The sequence below is a fragment of the Diceros bicornis genome, chromosome 18 (assembly GCF_020826845.1).
Source record: "Diceros bicornis minor isolate mBicDic1 chromosome 18, mDicBic1.mat.cur, whole genome shotgun sequence".
Taxonomy (NCBI): Eukaryota; Metazoa; Chordata; class Mammalia; order Perissodactyla; family Rhinocerotidae; genus Diceros; species Diceros bicornis.
The window spans coordinates 55,550,639-55,568,082 of NC_080757.1; the positions used below are offsets into that span (position 1 = coordinate 55,550,639).

Genomic DNA, 17,444 nt, shown 5'->3' on the forward strand with positions numbered 1-17,444 from the left:
TCAGTCAATTCTTCTGTACATCTTAGTTCTACATCCCAAATATTTCTCAACTCTCTTCATCTCCACTGCCACCAGCCTTGCCCATCCGAAGTGACTTCCCTTCTAGATGATCACAAAAGCCTCCAAACTGGTCTTGCTTCCCCTCTTGCTGCCCTCCAATCCCTGCTCCAAAATTGCCAGTGATATTTTACAACTGAAAATGAAAAGCCTTTTTTTTTTTAAAGATTTTATTTATTTATTTATTTTTCCCCCCAAAGCCCCAGCAGATTGTTGTATGTCATAGCTGCACATCCTTCTAGTTGCTGTATGTGGGACGCGGCCTCAGCATGGCCAGAGAAGCTGTGCGTCCGTGTGCGCCCGGGATCCGAACCCAGGCCGCCAGCAGCGGAGCGCGCGCACTTAACCGCTGAGCCATGGGGCCGGCCCATGGAAAGCCTTTTACTGGTTCTCTTTGTCCAATAAAAAAATGTACAGCTGTGGGGGAAAAAAAAATCCCAACTCCTTCTCATGGCCCTAACTCCAATTTCATCTCTCCCCTATCCACTCTACTCTAGCTACACTGGGCTGCTGTCAGTTTCTAATATATATCAAGCTCTTTCTGCCTTAGGGCCTTTGACCTTGCTGTCTCCTCTGCCTGGAACACTCTCCCCCCAGAGCTTGGCATGGCTGGCACCATCTTATCCTTTAGGTGTTAGCTTAGCTGTCACCTGAGGGAGGCCTTTCCTGAACACTGAATCTAAACCTTCTCCCAGAGTCTCTTGCAGAACCCTGTTAATTTCTTTCATAGCACATGCTGCAGGTTGTAATAATTTATTTATCCCCACTAGAATGAAAGCTACACAAGGGCAGAGGCTGCCTGTGTCTCAGCCATAGGGTGTTTTTCCTTCTTCGTAAGTAAACTATTTTACTGAAGTATAACATACATCCAGAGAATTGTACACATCGTAAGTGTATAGGTCGATGATGTTCACAAATGAATACACCTGTGTAACCAGCATCCAGATAAGGAAATAAAACACTCAGCCCCTCAAAGTGCCCCACATGACTCCCCAAGGCCAAACACTATCCTGATTAGATTAATTTTTGCCCGTTTTGAACTTTATATAAATGGAATCACGACCCTCAAAGATGTCCACATCCTAATCCACAGAATCTTTGAATATGTTACCTTGCATGGCAAACAGGACTTTGCAGATGTGATTAAGTTAAGGACCTTGAGATGGGGGGAGTATACTGGATTATCCAGGTGGGCCCAATGTAATCACAAGGGTCTTTAAAAGTGGAAGAGGGAAGCAGAAGAGGTCCAAGTGAGGCAACGTGAGAAGGACTCGACCTCCTTTTGGTGGCCTGGAAGATGGAGGAAGGGAGCCATGAGCCAAGGATTGTGGGCAGCCTCTAGAAGGTGGAAGAGGCAAGGAAAGAGATTCTCCCCTGAAGCCTCCAGAAGGGAATACGGCCTTGCAGACACCTAGATTTCAGCCACTGAAATGCATGTCAGACTTCTAACCTACAGAACTATAAGATAATAAGTTTGTGTCGTTTCAAGCTGCTAAATTTGGGGTAATTTGTTACAGAAACAATAGGAAACTAATACACGTATTTACTCTTTGTGTCTGGCATCTTTCGCTCAACATTTTATTTGTACTGTATAATATTTCGTTGCATGAATACACCACATTTTATTCATTGACTATTGGTGGACATTTGGGTTGTTTCCAGTCTGGGCTATTATCAGTAGTGTTGCTATGACCATTCTTGTACATGTCTTTCAGTTAACATCTGCACATATTTCTGTTGCACATATATTTGAACAGAATTGCTGGGTTATAGGGTCTGTATTTATAGTGGATGCTGTGATGCATCCCCAGACTTCTCTTCAGGACTGAAGGACCTGTTCCTCCAGCTGCTGGGAGAGCTGCTGACAGATAGTCCTCAGCTTCAGCCCCCTCTGAGAAGAGAGGAGCTGAAAAGAGCTCCTTTGCCCAAGGTCACACTTGCTTCCCAGGGGCAGCCTGCATCCATTCAACGACTGGTTGGTATGTGTGTGGGGGGAGGAGGATATAAAGGCCCTCCCCTCACTGCCACTTAGAATAGCTTTGAAGGGTCGCCCACAGATTCAGAGCTGTCCAGGAATCAGGGGAGGCTTTTGTCAAGGCCACATCCCAACCCAATTTCTCCCTCTGCCAACCCTGCTTTCTTCTCTTCCCCCACAGGTGTTGATCCTTCTAAAAAAGTTGAACACCTTGTCACCAAATGGGTCATTTGTGAAGTGCCTGATCAAGTCTTTTGCCCACTTTTCTACTGGATTGTCTTTCTTTTTCTTGGGGATTTGCAGATATCCTTTCTCTGTTTTCTGGATACATGTCCTTTGTTGGATACATTTGCCACATATATTTGGAGCTGGATATACTCAGGGTGCTTCAACAGTACTGGCACATTGTGGGTCCTAATAAAAAGTTACATGAGTGCTTGAGTCTGAAAACGCCTTTAAGGAAAGAATGTGTGAATGAGTGAAACTATGTTTGGTTTTAATGGGTATAATTGGATATAGGATATGGATCCCAAAGAGAGGGAAACAGGACCGTAAAGGGAAAGGCCCAGAATGCAAGTAACACGCCCTCAAACTTCGCCACTCCTGGCCTGAGGTTTCCGGCCACAGGCATTGAAACACTCAACTTCTCAAAGGTAACTGTAAATTCATATTCATTCACTGGAAGAGGGTCCATGGAAGGTATCAATGGGCCAGCCTGTTCTAGGCACTGAGAAACTAGCTGTGAACAAGAGAAAGATCTTTGCTTCCAGGAGATCTAGAGGGAGAGAAACAAAACAACAGGTAAACAAAATAAATTAATTTCAGATTGAGCGGTAAACTGAAGGAGTCGAACTTGAGGGAAGGTGGGGTTGATCCAGCAACAGCCGGACCAAAGCACCAGAGAGATCCCGCCCTCGGCCCCGCCTCCAGCTTTGCATACATCTCCTGATTGGTCGGAGGCGGCCGGCCCCACCCCGCGGAGCGGGCCGCTTGGGAAGCGCGGGGCGGACCCGGCCAAGATGCAGCGGCGGCTCCCGGTGTCGCCGGGCGGGCGTTGGGCAGCGCGAGCCGGAGCCGGGCAGGGGGCGCCCGCTGCGGCACCCGCGCGCTCCTAGCGCCCCAGACCTCCCGGCGGGCCCGGGACCTTCTTGCTGCCGTCCTATCCGCCGTCCCCGCCCCTCCACTCTTTGTGCTGCCGCCGCCCAGTGCCCTCCGCTCCGCAGGACCCCGGCCAGGCCAGACCGCGGTGGCGCGCCAGCCCCGCGTGGGCGCCTGATCAGCGGCTGATGGCTAGGGGGCGCGGCGTGGGCAGGGGCGCTGCAGCCCGAGTCCGCGACGCGGGAGGCCCGACCCGCTTCCGCCGCATTGTCCCGAGCCCCGCGCCCCGGCCCTGAGCTGCGCCGCCGCAGCGCACACCCGCCGCCCGCCGCCCGCGGGGCCATGCGGAAAGCTGCCGGGATGGAGGACTTTGCAGAGGAAGAGGAGCCCTGGTATGACCAACAGGACCTGGAGCAGGGTGAGCACGGGGGAGGGGGACAGGAAAGCGGGGTCCGCCCCGCGACCCCTGTCCGCTTCTCCTTTGTTGGGCGTATCACCCCGGACCTGGACCCTACCGGCGGAGACCTGCAAAAGTCGGGGAGCGGTCTTCCTCTTTCCCCTGACGACAGGGGCATACTTCACCCAGCTCGCCCAACCCATCTTAGAGGCCAGAACTGCCCAGGCGCCTCTGGGATTCTTAGGGTCCTGAGTACTGGCTGGAAGTCTTCGGAGGCCAGGAGGTGACTCCTTCGTTGGGTTTTGCTGGGAGGGGTGGGGTGTGTGTGTGTGTAGGGGGAAGTTATCCCATTCCAAATCCAGCGGCACCCTGCCCTGCCAGGATCCCTGAGCTCTAAGATTCTCAGAAAGTTTCCCCAACTCCCTGCCCATCTCCCCAGGGAGGGGATGGGGGTGCGGGGACCTTGCCGGTGGAGAAGCAGAGACTCCGCGTCTTCAGTCTGCCTTCCTGAGGGAGGAGCCCCCTGGCCCTTCGCCTCCCGGCCCGCTCCCAAATGGCTCATGGTTTGGAGGGCGTCAGATTTGGGAATTCTGAGCAATGCGCCAGATTAGAGCCTGAGTAAAGAGGGAGCCACCTCCCCCCACCCCCCACCCCGTCCCCATCTGAGGGCAGAGAGGGTGACTGGAAGGGGGTTAGAAGCTGGTGATGAGGTGGCCGAAGTGACATCACTCAGAATAGGGGGCGGGGCTGTTAGGACAGGAAGGAGGAGGAGGCCTAACAGGGTCAGGGCCAAGGCCTGCTGAAGAGGAGTCAAATCCACCCGCCTTCCCAAAGCGCCTCATCCTTGGGTGGTCAGAGCTGGAGAGGACAAGGAAACATGTCCAGGAGAAGTGACCACAGTCACCCAGCAAACTGGGCAGGTGTGGACACAAGTCTGGTTCAGTGCGTGCTGACACCCCCTCCTTTGGGTTTCCATCCACCAGGCACCCCCAACACCTGGCTTTGCCCTCATGTGAGGCATCTACCCGGATCCCGGGCCCTTTGTTTCCTGACCCTGACCCAAGTCCCTAAGTGGCCAGAGTTGCTGGTAGATGAGGCTCTGTCCTTGTGCTCAGGACTGTGGGTTAATCAGAGCCCCTGGGGGACCAGTGTGAGACTGGGGGTGCTGGGCTGAACTCTGCCGTACTCTATGCTCTGGAGTCTCCCCTCAGCCTCCCTGCCTAGAGTGAGATGCCCAATATTGGCATGCCCCTCCCCCATCCTAGGCATTACCCCCAAAACTTTGCATCCCACAAACACCTATCAGGCTCCACTTAAGTGTCAGACACTATTCTGGGAGTTGGGAATAGTCCCAGCCCTGGCCCCGCTAGGTGCGCCCTGGCAGGTGGTGGTGGGCCTGTAACTGAGTGTAGGTGAGAGGATGCAGTGAGAGGGCTTCATGGAAGAGGTGGGCCCAGAAGGAAAGATTGGAAGCTGAGTGCCTCCGAAGATGGCCTCCCGGAAGGCAGATGCTGATACTGTTGCTGTCTCATTTCATTCCCGCACCCCTAAGAAGTCTCTGGCACCATGCCCAGCCCAGATGTGGGAGGAAGGAGCCAGGGAGTAGGGATGGAAGATGTGCTGCTTCCGTAGAGGGAGAGGTGTCGAGATTCCAGCTGAGCTGGGTGGCCATGCTCTGGGACCAGGGTGAGGGATGGGCCCAGCAGCCCCCCGCTTTTCTGGCCTTGCTAGTCTGCAGCAGTGGGCCTCACCTTGAAACTCCAATAGTAGCCAGAAACAAGGAGGGATACCAGAAATGAGACAGTCTCAGAAGAAATAGAGCTTTTGACCAAAAACCAAATGTCTGCTCGCCTTGGGCCAGTGCTGTGCTGAGCCTGGGAACATGATCTGCCCTCAGGGGATTCCACATTCCAGCAGAGGACGCAAAAATGGGATCAAACTAGCTACTGTCACAAGGGATAGGGGTTCTGTAGCAGCTGTTGGCGCAGCAGACAGTGAGAACAGAGGCAGGAGGGCCTTGTGCTGTGAGGCTCAGAAAGGCTTATGCAAAGGCCTCTCCAAGCTGGAGGGTGAGTAGGGGCTCCCCCGGCAGAGGAAGGAAGGCAGGCATTCTAGGTGGAGGGGACGCTTGTACCAAGGCATGGAACAACGTGAAAAGACCACATGTGACTGGAAAGTAGGAGTTATCTAGAGTGCTAGCAGTGGGGGTCGAAGTCCCAGGCATGGGGCTGGCAAGGAGAGCTGGATGGGGGAGTGAGCATGGGCCAAAGGCTGGCCACACTGGGGATCAGGTGCTTGTTGCATCCCCGTTCCCTAAACCCACTCCCCAAATTCTCTCCTGCTCAGCTGCTCCCTGGTTGCCTCTGAGTGTCCCAGGAAGTGGTTTGCTCAGCCAGCCCAGTCTCCCTTCGGTGTCTGTTTCCCTTTGCCTGGAGGGCAGACCTGACCTCACTTTCGGAAGCTTGGCCATCGAGATCCTGTTTGACTTTGATGCTCTTCTGTCCCAGTGGAGGGAGGCAATTGGGGCAAGCAAGGTCCTCAATTCCCGCTGTGTCCCTCTGCCCACTGCCACAAGCACCTGTAAAAATAGAAAAAGCCGTTAATTATTAAGCACTGGCACTCTCTCTCCCCGCCTCCCTCCCCCACCTCGGACCAGGCGTGGTGGGCCCTGTGGGTACCTCTTTCCAGGCTGAGAGATGGCTGCTGAGTCACAGATTTGAAGTCCTGGGTGCCTGACCTTGAGTGTCAGCCTCAAGGCTGACCTTGAGTGTCAGGGGAGAGCTCTAACATGGCAAGGGGAGGGAGGTGATGACCCCAGTTCTCTGGACCCAGAGTTCCTGACATTGGTGCCCAGGAGGCTGTTAGCAGGACACCCGCAGCCCTGCCAGGTGGCAGATCGCCTCCTTCCCCGCCGTATCTCTGTCTCTTCTTCCCTGTGCCTGTCCCCTGCCCCTTTCCCACCTCTCTGCCCTGGAGCCTATGGGGCCCCACCACGACCCCAAACAGTGAGGAACAGTGGGATTTCAGGGTTTCTTTTCTAAGACATCCTGATGGCTCCCAGCCATTCCCTCTCAGACCTCTGGGGCATTGCTCATGGGCAGCACCTGAGCAGGCATTCAGAGGGCAAAACTGCCGAAGCCTCTACAGGAGACCCCAGAAAACTCCAGGGTCCAGGCAGCGGAGGTGCCAGTTCGGACTCAGTACCTTCCCCGACTTGGTCCAGTGTGACCACTCATCTGGCCATGACAGGCTGTTTATTACTCTGGCTTCTACTTCCGGCTTAGCCAGCTTCCCCATTCTCCTACTTCCAGCCTCCCTCCATCTCTGGACCAGGGTGAGCTGCACCCTACCGGAGCCATCACCAGCCCTCAGCTAGCTGATGTCCTTTCCCCAACACTTGGCTCCACTCAGTCCCCTGCTCTGCAGCTTCTAGACTTCTCTTGTGATCCCTCCTGGCAGCTTTGACCAGCTTAGCTTGCATCGTGATCCAGTTTCCCTGAGACAGTCTCTGAGGTTCTCCCCCACCCCAAACAGCTTCTATTGTGTTCCCTTCCTTCCCATCCCTGAATCACTAGGCGACCCAGGTCACATTCGCTGCCCTCGCAGGACAAGCTTCAATGTCCCTGGTTTATAGTGTGACTTGCAGCTGCCCCCACCCGCTGGCAGTAGGAAGACACACGCAGCTCACATGCTCACGTGGAAGGAAAAGCATAAAGTGCAGTTGTTGTTGGCCCTTCTTCACTCCGCCTCTGAGCCTGTGGCCTTGGACTCTAGGTTAAGCTGCAGGGGCTCCACAGAGGCCACCCAGGGACCCTGTCCCCTGATGCTGATGTAGGAGGTGTTATCAGTAGCAGTGGCCTCTTCACAGACCACCTGACAGTTGCCAAGGGAGAAAATATTGATGAGTGTGGCCCTCTGTTCATCATTTTCATTTATACCTGAATTATTTGATAGTGTTGGGGCATAAGCTGAATGCTCGCCATCCCATTTGAGAATAGGAAGATGGCGTGGCTCCCTCACCACGAACTGGGAGTGGTCTTGCTGGGCTCCTGAATTTCCACCCAGCACCCAACGTAACACAGGGCTGCAGTTCTGTGATCCTAACATCAAACTTCACACTTTGTAGACAGATGCCTCCAGACTTGCCCAACTTATAGTTAATAAATTCATACATCAAGTGTCCTCATTCCCCTACTAGGTTTGTGTTAGGTAACTAGTTTTTCTTGACATCATCAGAAAATTCATTGCTCAAAGCTAAAGGTTCTTATCTGAGATTTATATGATTCAGTATTTTTTCAGTGGCTGAGGTAGGTGCCCGGGAAAGCGGCTTTTATTTTTCCAAGCTGTTATGGCAGCCTTGCTCCAGGATAGGAGCTCTGCACTCCTTCTCAGCCAGGGAAGGCCTCCGGGTGACATCTGGGCACAGGGCCCGTCTCCCAGCTTAGGCCCAGCCTGGATGCTCCACTCTGGCTGTTTCAAAACCTCACCTTTCTGCGTGGGAGCAGACTCCAGGTTTGTTGCTGACCAGCGACTTGGCCTTTTGTCCAGGCCTGGTGTCTGGTCAGGCGCATCTGGCTTTCAGAAGGCGATGTCAGTCCTACCCCAGCTTGGCTGAAAGAAAGCCCGAGGCTCTGCTCTCAGATGCCCCCCAGAGTCACTGCTCTCCAGGGCTCTTCCAAGAGGAAAACCCTCACCCCAGGCCTGTCCTGGCCGAGCAAGGGGCTCAGCTGAAAGCCCTGTATTTATGAAACTTGCCAGGGGGTGGTATAGAGACTGTTTGTCCCCTAGGCATCCTAGAACAATCTCTGTCTGAAAAGGGAAGGCGGTGAAGAGCTGGATCCCTGGACCGCATCACATCAGCCCCAGTACGGTTGCTTCCATGCGTCTTCATCCAGATCGACACCACCAGCCTAGATTGAGGGCTGTTTTAAGAAACAGCCTCTAGGGCCAGCCCCGTGGCATAGCGGCCCCGTGGCGTAGCAGTTAAGTGTGCGCGCTCCACTGCTGGCAGCCCAGGTCCCGACGATCCCAGGCACACACTGACACACTGCTTGTCAGGCCAGGCTGTGGCAGGGTCCCACACAAAGTGAAGGAAGATCTGCCCGGATGTTAGCTCAGGGCCAGTCTTCCTCAGCAAAAAGAGGAGGATTGGCATGAGTGTTAGCTCAGGGCCAGTCTTCCTCACAAAATATAAAAATAAATAAATAAAAAATAAAAAGAAACAGTCTCATGATGGGAAAAAGACCCAAGCTTTCCTGGACAGCATTTTGGCAGAATGAATCAAATAGGCCTTGGTAATTCTGTTTCTAGGAAAGCATCCTCAGGAAATAGGCTGTGATTTGTGCAAAGATTTTTGTACTATGAAGTTAATTACAGTTTCATTTTTAATAGAGAAAAAAATTGAAAACACCCTAAAAGTCCAACAATAAATACTATTTAGGGATGGTTATTTAGGGACCTGCATACAATAGAATATTCACCTCCACTAAAAACGATCCTGTAGATCAATGTTGACACAGAAAGCTATGCCATATTATTAAATGAAAAGAGCAGGTCCAGGGCCGGCCCCGTGGCTTAGACGTTAAGTGCGCGCACTGCACTGCTGGCGGCCCAGGTTCGGATCCCAGGCGCGCACCGACGCGCCGCTTCCCCGGCCATGCTGAGGCCGCATCCCACATACAGCAGCTAGAAGGATGTGCAGCTATGACATACAACTATCTACTGGGGCTTTGGGGGAAAAATAAATAAATAAATAAAAATTAAAAAAAAGAAAAGAGCAGGTACAGAAAAACGTGATTCTGTTTACACAAAATTGTATCTATAGCTGTTGTAAGCACAGAGAGCTGTTTAGAAGGGTGGGTACCAGCATGTTGACAGCACCTTACTCTAGGTGGTGCTTTTCCTTATACTCCGTCTCTCCCGTCTCCTCCCCCAGTGTGACTTTAATTACTTTCAAATGGCTACGTTCTTTCATAACGATGTGGGGCCACGTCTGTTGTTTATGGAATTCCCATTTATAGACCTAAGAATATATGAGGTACATTTTCAAATAACTTTTTGTCACCGTTCTTTAACCTTTCTGTACTGTTTGTTTACGTCGTGTGCCTTAACAGAAACCTTAAAGCTCTTTTGTTTTTTTTATTTTTTTCCCCCCCAAAGCCCCAGTAGGTAGTTGTATGTCATAGCTGCACATCCTTCTAGTTGCTGTATGTGGGACGTGGCCTCAGTATGGCCGGAGAAGCGGTGCGTGGGTGCACGCCCGGGATCCAAACCCCGGGCCGCCAGCAGCGGAGCGCGCACACTTAACCGCCAAGCCACAGGGCCGGCCCCTAAAGCTCTTTTAAAAAGCAATAGCCTTGTGAACTCGGCCTGAGCCCATCTAAGGACCTCTTTAAGGGCCTTGCTCCCCACCACCAGTCTCAGCTGCCTAAATCTTTTTTTTTTTTTTTTTTTGTGAGGAGATCAGCCCTGTGCTAACATCTGCCAATACTCCTCTTTTTTTGCTGAGGAAGACTGGCCTTGGGCTAACATCCGTGCCCATCTTCCTCCACTTTATATGGGACACCGCCAGAGCATGGCTTGCCAAGCAGTGCGCCGGTGCGCACCCGGGATCCGAACCTGTGAACCCCGGGCTGCCGCAGCGGAGTGCGCGCACTTAACAGCTTGCGCCACCGGGTGGGCCCACAGCTGCCTAAATCTTTTTTTAACAGCTTTTTTGAGATATAATTCACACACCATATAATTCACTCATTTAAAGTACAAAACAACTCAGTGTTCTTTAGTATATTCACAGAGTTGTACAATCATCACCACAATCAATTTTAGACCATTTTCATCACTCTGCCTAATTCTTTTTAGAAACAAAGGGAATATGGGCCGCCCCGTGGCTTAGCGGTTAAGTGCGCGCGCTCCGCTGCTGGTGCCCGGGTTCGAATCCCGGGCGCGCACCGAGGCACCGCTTCTCCAGCCGTGCTGAGGCCGCATCCCACATGCAGCAGCTAGAAGGATGTGCAGCTATGACATACAACTATCTATGGGGGCTTCAGGGGAAAAATAAATAAATAAAAAAAAATTATTTTAAAAAAAGGGAATAATATATTTATAAATATTTATGTTTTATAAATATTTTATATTCATATTTAGAAATATATTATTCCATTTGTTTCTAAAAGGAGTTAGGCATATATCTGGGGGAATATCCACCTCAAGTGCCTAGGTGCCCTCACACAACTGCAGACACACTAGAAAGAATTCTTAGGGATTCCAGCACCCTGCTGCCTCCTTCTAACTTCTCCCCCTCCCCACCACACAACCCTCTAAAAACAGACCAGATCTCCTCCCAGCCCCTCTGACAGGTGTTCATTTACCTTGGGCTGGGATGGGGGAGAGGAGGTTCCCGTCCTATAGGGTACAAGAATCAGGGATGCTAAGGGAAGAGGATGGTTTGGCTGCCCGGGGAAGGGAGAAGGTTTCGGAAAAGGTCATGTGTCACTAGGACCAAATGGTACCTGACCAGGCTGAGGAACCCTGAATTCTACTCCCAGCATGGCCATAACCCAGCTAATGACCTTGGGCAATTTTTTTATCCATAAAATAAGAAGGTTGGGCCAAAGAGCTCTGAAGCCTCATCCAGTTCTAATGCCCAGCAACCCCTTCTGCCCGCTCCGCCTCTCAGTGAGCTCCTAGTCACCCTTCCAAGCCCAACTCAAAGGCTGCACATTGCCTGAGCCTCTCGCTGTCCCCAGGAAAAGTGAACTCTCCCTTAGCTATCGTCCCAGGGCATTTTGCCCCTATGTCTGTTGATGCTCTTATCACATTCCACTCATTCATTCTTTCAGAAAAGATTTATTAGGCACCTGCTCTGTGCCAGGTACTGTTCTAGGTCCGAGGATGTCCGTGAACGAGACAGGCAGAATCCCTGCTCTGTGAGCTTACAGTTAGTTGTGGGAGATGAACGAGGTAAATGAGCAGGTTGTTTGTAAGTTAGATGGTGATACTAACTGCTAAGGAGAAAAATTAAGTGGGAGGGAGTGCGAGGTGGGGGAGGGTGCGATTTTCAATCAATGGGTGGGGAAAGGCATCATGGAAAAGGTGACATTTAACACAGACTTGAAGGAGGAGAGGCATGAGCCCTGGACGAGTCTGAGGAAAAGACTTTCCAGGTAGAAGCGACAGCCAGTGCAAAGGTTTAGCTCCCGGCTTGCATCCCCTTCCAGGCCTCGAGGCTTTCCAAGGGTGGCCCCTGCGTCCTGGTCATCTTGGGGTCCCTGAGGTCCAGCCCATAATGAATGCGGGGGTCCTCTGACTTCATTCCCACACTGTTCATGTTTCTCCCACCTTCTGCACCCCCCTCCAGACTTGCACTTGGCCGCAGAGCTGGGGAAGACGCTGCTGGAGAGGAACAAAGAGCTGGAGGAGTCCCTGCAGCAGATGTACTCCACCAACGAGGAGCAAGTGCAGGAGATCGAGGTGAGGGCCACACAGGCCCTGCACATGCTGCCCCACCCACCAAGGGCCCCTTGGCCTGTGTGTGCCTTTGCGCAACTTAGAGAAAAGCACCCTCTTAGCAGACACAGCCTTGGCCCAACAGCCTTGTGCAGTTCACAACCTGCATAACTATTCCAGGCAGCCCTATTGTACCACTGTCTTTACCCCCACTCTGCTGCGGACGAATACCCCAGAGCAAACCTGTTCCTAGAAGTGGGAGGGGGGCCCAGGCAGAGACATTTGCCCCACCCCTGTCCTGAAAGGTGACTCAACCTCCCTGCCCCCCCAGTACCTGACCAAGCAGCTGGACACGCTGCGGCATGTGAATGAGCAGCACGCCAAAGTGTACGAGCAGCTGGACCTGACAGCCCGAGACCTGGAGCTGACCAACCAGAAGCTGGTGCTGGAGAGTAAGGCTGCCCAGCAGAAGATCCATGGGTGAGGGCCGGGGGAGGGCTGGGGGCAGGTGAGGGAGAGGCCCAGGGCTGGGTGGGCATGTGGGTGTATGGACTGGTGGATGTGACTCATGTTCCTTCTTCTAGAGGCCCACGCCTGGGAACCTGGGGTGGTAGTGCGTTTGCCCTTGTCGATTTTGGGTGGTTTAACATTCAGGCCACACCCCATCTTTAAGCACCAGCTATGTACCAGGCTCTGTTCAGGCACTAGGGATATAGTGATGGGGATGCAAAGACACTGTCCCGCCCTCTAGGAGCTCACAGCCTGGGAGGAAGGCAGGCGGGTAAATATTTTATTGCAGTGCAGTGATAAGTGACAGAAGAGGGTACAAAGAACTGAGGTGGCGCAGAGGGGAAATGGTCAGCTCGGCCTGGGAGGTGGGGGAGAAGGGTGGGTCCTGGGAGTTCCCCGTCTGACCTCAGCACCAGGCAGCATGGCTCAAGGCTGCCCATCTGCCCCAGCACGCAGGGCTGCGGTGAGGAGGACTGGCCCCATCCCCTTAAAGTCCCTCTCATGCCTGTCCCCCACCCCCAGGCTGACGGACACCATTGAGCGCCTGCAGGCCCAGGTGGAGGAGCTGCAGGCCCAGGTGGAGCAGCTGCGGGGCCTGGAGCAGCTGCGAGTGCGCCGGGAGAAGCGGGAACGCAGGCGCACCATCCACACCTTCCCCTGCCTCAAGGAGCTGTGTACCAGCCCCCGGTAAGTGAGGGCCCCACTCCTGGACTGTCTCTCCGAGTGCCTGGGACTGCCAGCCAGGGGAGGAAGGAGAGGGTGGGCACCCGGCAGCAGGTGGGATTGAGTGTGGGTACACGGCCCAGGCCATCAGAGAGACTGGTCCTGTTGCTAACAACAGGCAGCAGCTGGCATTTACCAAGCACTGGCCGTGTGCCCGCTGCTCTAAGTGGCAATACTGTGCGGTGTGTTATCATCCCCTCTACTCAGATGAGGAAATTGAAGCTCAAAGGTTATGCGTCTTACCCAGGTCTCCTGTTTGGTAAGCCAGAATTCTAACCAGGAGGGATTAACCACTACACCTTTCAGTTCCCATTCAATCTTCTTAATGGGACGACTTCTTAATGTAAGAATACATATGGTGTATTTAGTGGGTCTTTCAGTAAGGGTCTTGGCAGGAGACAGCACCTTGCACAGAGTAATTGAGCAGTGATTCATAAAGAGGTGTGGGCAAGGTGGGGGGAGAGCTCAGGGACACTGCAGGGCCCCAGGGTTTTAATAGCCAGGAGCTGTTACCATCCCTAGGCCTACAGGGGCTAGAAGGGAGGTCACGGGAACCGAGAAGGTATGGAGGGTGCTGCCTGGCCACACTAACCAGGAAAGGAGCCTGGGGAAGACATTCCCCACCACCTCCTGCTCCCACCCTCGGACTTCCTGCGGTGCCTCTATTAGCTGAGCTCAGGAGAGAGCCCGAAACCTGGCTGAAGCAGTCCATTGGTGTCGACCTCCCAGGGTCGAGAGCAGGGGGAGAAGGGCCGAGAGAGGATCTAGAGGAGCAAACACAATTTCCAGCCCAGTGGAGGAGAGAGATGTAAGTGTTCAGGGCTGGGCTCCGGAGCCTTGGCCGTGACTACCGCCTTCTGCCCAGGTGTGAGGATGCTTTCCGCCTGCACAGCTCCTCCCTGGAGCTGGGCCCGCGGCCCCTGGAGCAGGAGAACGAGCGGTTGCAGACGTTGGTGGGCGTGCTGCGTTCCCAGGTGAGCCAGGAGCGGCAGCGCAAGGAGAGGGCGGAGCGCGAGTACGCGGCGGTGCTCCAGGAGTACTCGGAGCTGGAGCGGCAGCTGTGCGAGATGGAGGGCTGCCGCCTCCGCGTGCAGGAGCTGGAGGCAGAGCTGCTGGAGCTGCAGCAGATGAAGCAGGCCAAGACCTACCTGCTGGGCCGGGAGGACCACCTGGCCGAGGCCCTGCTGGCGCCCCTCACCCAGGCCCCTGAGGCCGACGATCCCCAGCCGGGCAACGGGGACGACTCAGGCGCCCAGGACGGTGTCTCCTCTCCGGCCGCCTCCCCGGGCCACGCTGTGCGCAAGAGCTGCAGTGACACGGCACTCAATGCCATTGTGGCCAAAGACGCTGCCAGCCGGCACGCGGGCAACCTCACGCTGCACGCCAACAGCGTGCGCAAGCGGGGCATGTCCATCCTGCGGGAGGTGGACGAGCAGTACCACGCGCTGCTCGAGAAGTACGAGGAGCTGCTGAGCAAGTGCCGGCAGCACGGGGCCGGGGTGCGGCACGCCGGCGTGCAGACCTCGCGGCCCATCTCCCGGGACAGCTCGTGGAGGGACCTGCGGGGGGGCGAGGAGGGCCAGGGGGAGGCCAAAGCGGGTGAGAAGAGCTTGAGCCAGCACGTGGAGGCGGTAGACAAGCGGCTGGAGCACAGCCAACCCGAGTACAAGGCGCTCTTCAAGGAGATCTTCTCCAGGATCCAGAAGACCAAGGCTGACATCAATGCCACCAAAGTCAAGACGCACAGCAGCAAGTGACCCTTCCCTGCCCCGGCCTGCAGCCGCCCCCAGGGTCAGGCCATGGGGTCCCTCATGCCTGCGCCATGCAGCCTCTGGTGAGTGAGGGAGCCCTTTAGTAGCAATATATCCTAGTGGAGGCCGCTCTCTGACCCAGGGAGCGTGTGGGGGATGCAGCATGTTCCCTGCTGAAAGGGGAGGCAGTCAACACATCCTGCCTCCCAGGACCCTCCACTCAGCCCAAAGGCACAGCTCAGAGTTTCAAAGCCAAACGTCCCCACTCCCCTGGGGATTCCCAGCTCCCCCAGCCCCTGGCTTCCTGACGCTGGGCCTTGCTCTCAGATTTGTGGCCAGGCTTCTCAAAGCCATTCTGGACCAGTCGGCCTTTTTTTTTTTTCCAAGTTCTGTTTTTTTGAGAGATTTGCAATGCAAGGTCTCCCTGACCCCTTGCCACGACTGGAAACACTTGAAGGGAGACCCCAGAGCCAGCTGTTGCAAGTTTCAGGGGTCTCCTGGACCACCTACTGCTTCTCCCCAGCTGTGATGCACTGTCACTCCCTTAGCACCAGCTGCTCCACCCCTAGGGTCCTGACCAGGTCAGAGATGGCCCCTGCCATGCAGAGCAGAGAGCCTCAACCAGGCCCCAGGTGCCACCCACTCCAGCCCTGGTTGGGGGGACCTCTCCCTGGAGACCCTCAACCCAATGCACATCTGTAGCCAATCAGAGGAGGGGAACAGGGAGCTCCTTGGCAGCCGTGCACGAGCAGTGCACGTTTCCCTCAGACCCAGCTTCCTTAGGTTCCAGCCCTGGAAATGCCTTCTGGGCATTAAGCCTTCCAGGGGCCTGGGCCGTGGGGAGACCCCATCTCTGCACGCCGCCTCTGACTCACCAAGCTTGGCCTCTGCCTGCCCCCATCTCAGGGACCATGATGTCTCATTCACTCCCATGCGCCCCATCGGCCTACCCCGGTGCAGGTCATGCCTGCCACCCCCAGAATGCCCCAGGCATGTGCTACCAGCCAGTGGTCCCAGTGTCCGCCCTGCCCAAGATTCTCACTCCACACTGAACAGTACTGAAATGGGCCCATGATGGGGAACATGTCTCCTCCCTCTCATAAAATGCCTGCTCTCAACCTCCCACTTTTGGGGGGGGGAAGAGATGCCCAGGTCCCCAGCTTGCCCTGAGCTATATTCTTCAGGGCTTCCAGTTCCTTCTGCTGCCCATCCTGAGACTCTAGAAATCGGAGGATCCATACAGCCCAGTGGAAGGCAGTGGCCCTGGCCTCTGTGCTGGGAGCCCAGTGGGGGAACTTCCATGCCTTATTCGTTTCTAAGGGGTAAAGGGGTTTTCTTAACAAGCATGCCTGACCTCCCTGGAGGCGCCACCCTGTTCTCCGGGCGGCACTGTGATGAGAGGCTGTCGGCTGGTCCTTACGTTCACACATCTTGGAAGCTTTTGTCCTTTGGATCTGGGCAGCTCCCAGCCGTCCGTGTGTCTCTGTCATCTATGGTGGAGGGAGTGGGGTGGGACGGGGTGGGGGCAGGGCTACCTATTTGCTCCCCTGTTCTGTCGCGGCCGACCAGCATCACCTTTGAAGTATACATCAGAGAAATATATTTACAAATGCTTTATTCTCTTCTTTAATAAAAAACGCATCAGTATTCTAAAAGCAGAATGGTCCGTGGTCCTGTGTCTGTGTGTCTCCCACACCCACCTCCTATCACACAGCAATGGTGGGGGAGGGCCATCCTGAGCTTCACTCCCCTGTGACTGGCAGCCAAACAGCTCTAAATAGTAGGCTCTCAGAAGTTTCCATATTTATGGAATGCCAGCTATGTTGCCTTGCAGGGCGCCCCGTGCTGGGTGGACCCTCCTTGCTGTACTGATTTTGCAAATCCCTCCACCCAACCCACACCTGCCAACAGCACAGGTGACTTCAGAAGCTGAAGAAAATGCTCCTGAATCTTTGAGGGGTCAGTTTCTTGCTGCCTTGCCACTCTCCCATTTCCAGACAGAAAATTCAGCTGGCTCTGGATCCCAATCTCACGTGGAAAAGCTTCCGAAGTCTTCCCTGGGAGGTAGGCTCAGGGACCTCCCACCAACACCCCTCCCACCACGTTCCTGAAGGAGCCAGGAGCAACCTCCCTTGGACCCTGGAGGTGAGGACGGTTTGGTGTGGGGAGCCCAGAGCTGGGCCCCATATTGGCAGTTTCTATGCTTTTTACATCAACTGAACTGCGTGGGGGTTTTAACGTGCCCAGCATACGAGTGGCTGTCGGATTTTCCCATCCTGCTGTGACCTGTCTCCAGTGGGATGGAGAGCACGTTGTGGGTGTGATACCCAGAGCAGTCATATCCGAGCACAGGAAGCTGTTTGTGGCCTGTGTCCAGCCACCCTTCTCTCCCTCGCCTTTTAAATTGCCCTCTGAATATATTTTTTCCCATGCCTTCTTCCTGCTGCTAATTTGCCCTTACTCGGCTGCCTCCCTAGGTTTCTCCTGT

At 54.4% G+C, this 17,444-nt stretch overlaps 1 protein-coding gene across 1 annotated transcript; it reads left to right on the forward strand.

Annotated features, from left to right (window-relative positions):
- The first annotated feature begins 3,111 nt into the window (after nt 1-3,111).
- CDR2L (cerebellar degeneration related protein 2 like) lies at nt 3,112-16,084 on the forward strand. Its single transcript, XM_058561562.1, has 5 exons — nt 3,112-3,548; nt 11,884-11,996; nt 12,304-12,452; nt 13,005-13,169; nt 14,071-16,084. The coding sequence occupies exons 1-5, from the start codon at nt 3,473-3,475 to the stop codon at nt 14,960-14,962; spliced, it is 1,395 nt and encodes a 464-aa protein (XP_058417545.1). The 5' UTR covers nt 3,112-3,472; the 3' UTR covers nt 14,963-16,084.
- Nucleotides 16,085-17,444: the final 1,360 nt, after the last annotated feature.

Bases quoted from the DNA above. Each gene is read 5' to 3' on its own strand.
- CDR2L (XM_058561562.1), top strand. From the start codon at position 3,473: ATGCGGAAAGCTGCCGGGATGGAGGACTTTGCAGAGGAAGAGGAGCCC. The intron at 12,453-13,004 runs GTGAGGGCCGGG...CCCCACCCCCAG, and splicing joins GCCCAGCAGAAGATCCATGG to GCTGACGGACACCATTGAGC. The intron at 13,170-14,070 runs GTAAGTGAGGGC...CCTTCTGCCCAG, and splicing joins GAGCTGTGTACCAGCCCCCG to GTGTGAGGATGCTTTCCGCC.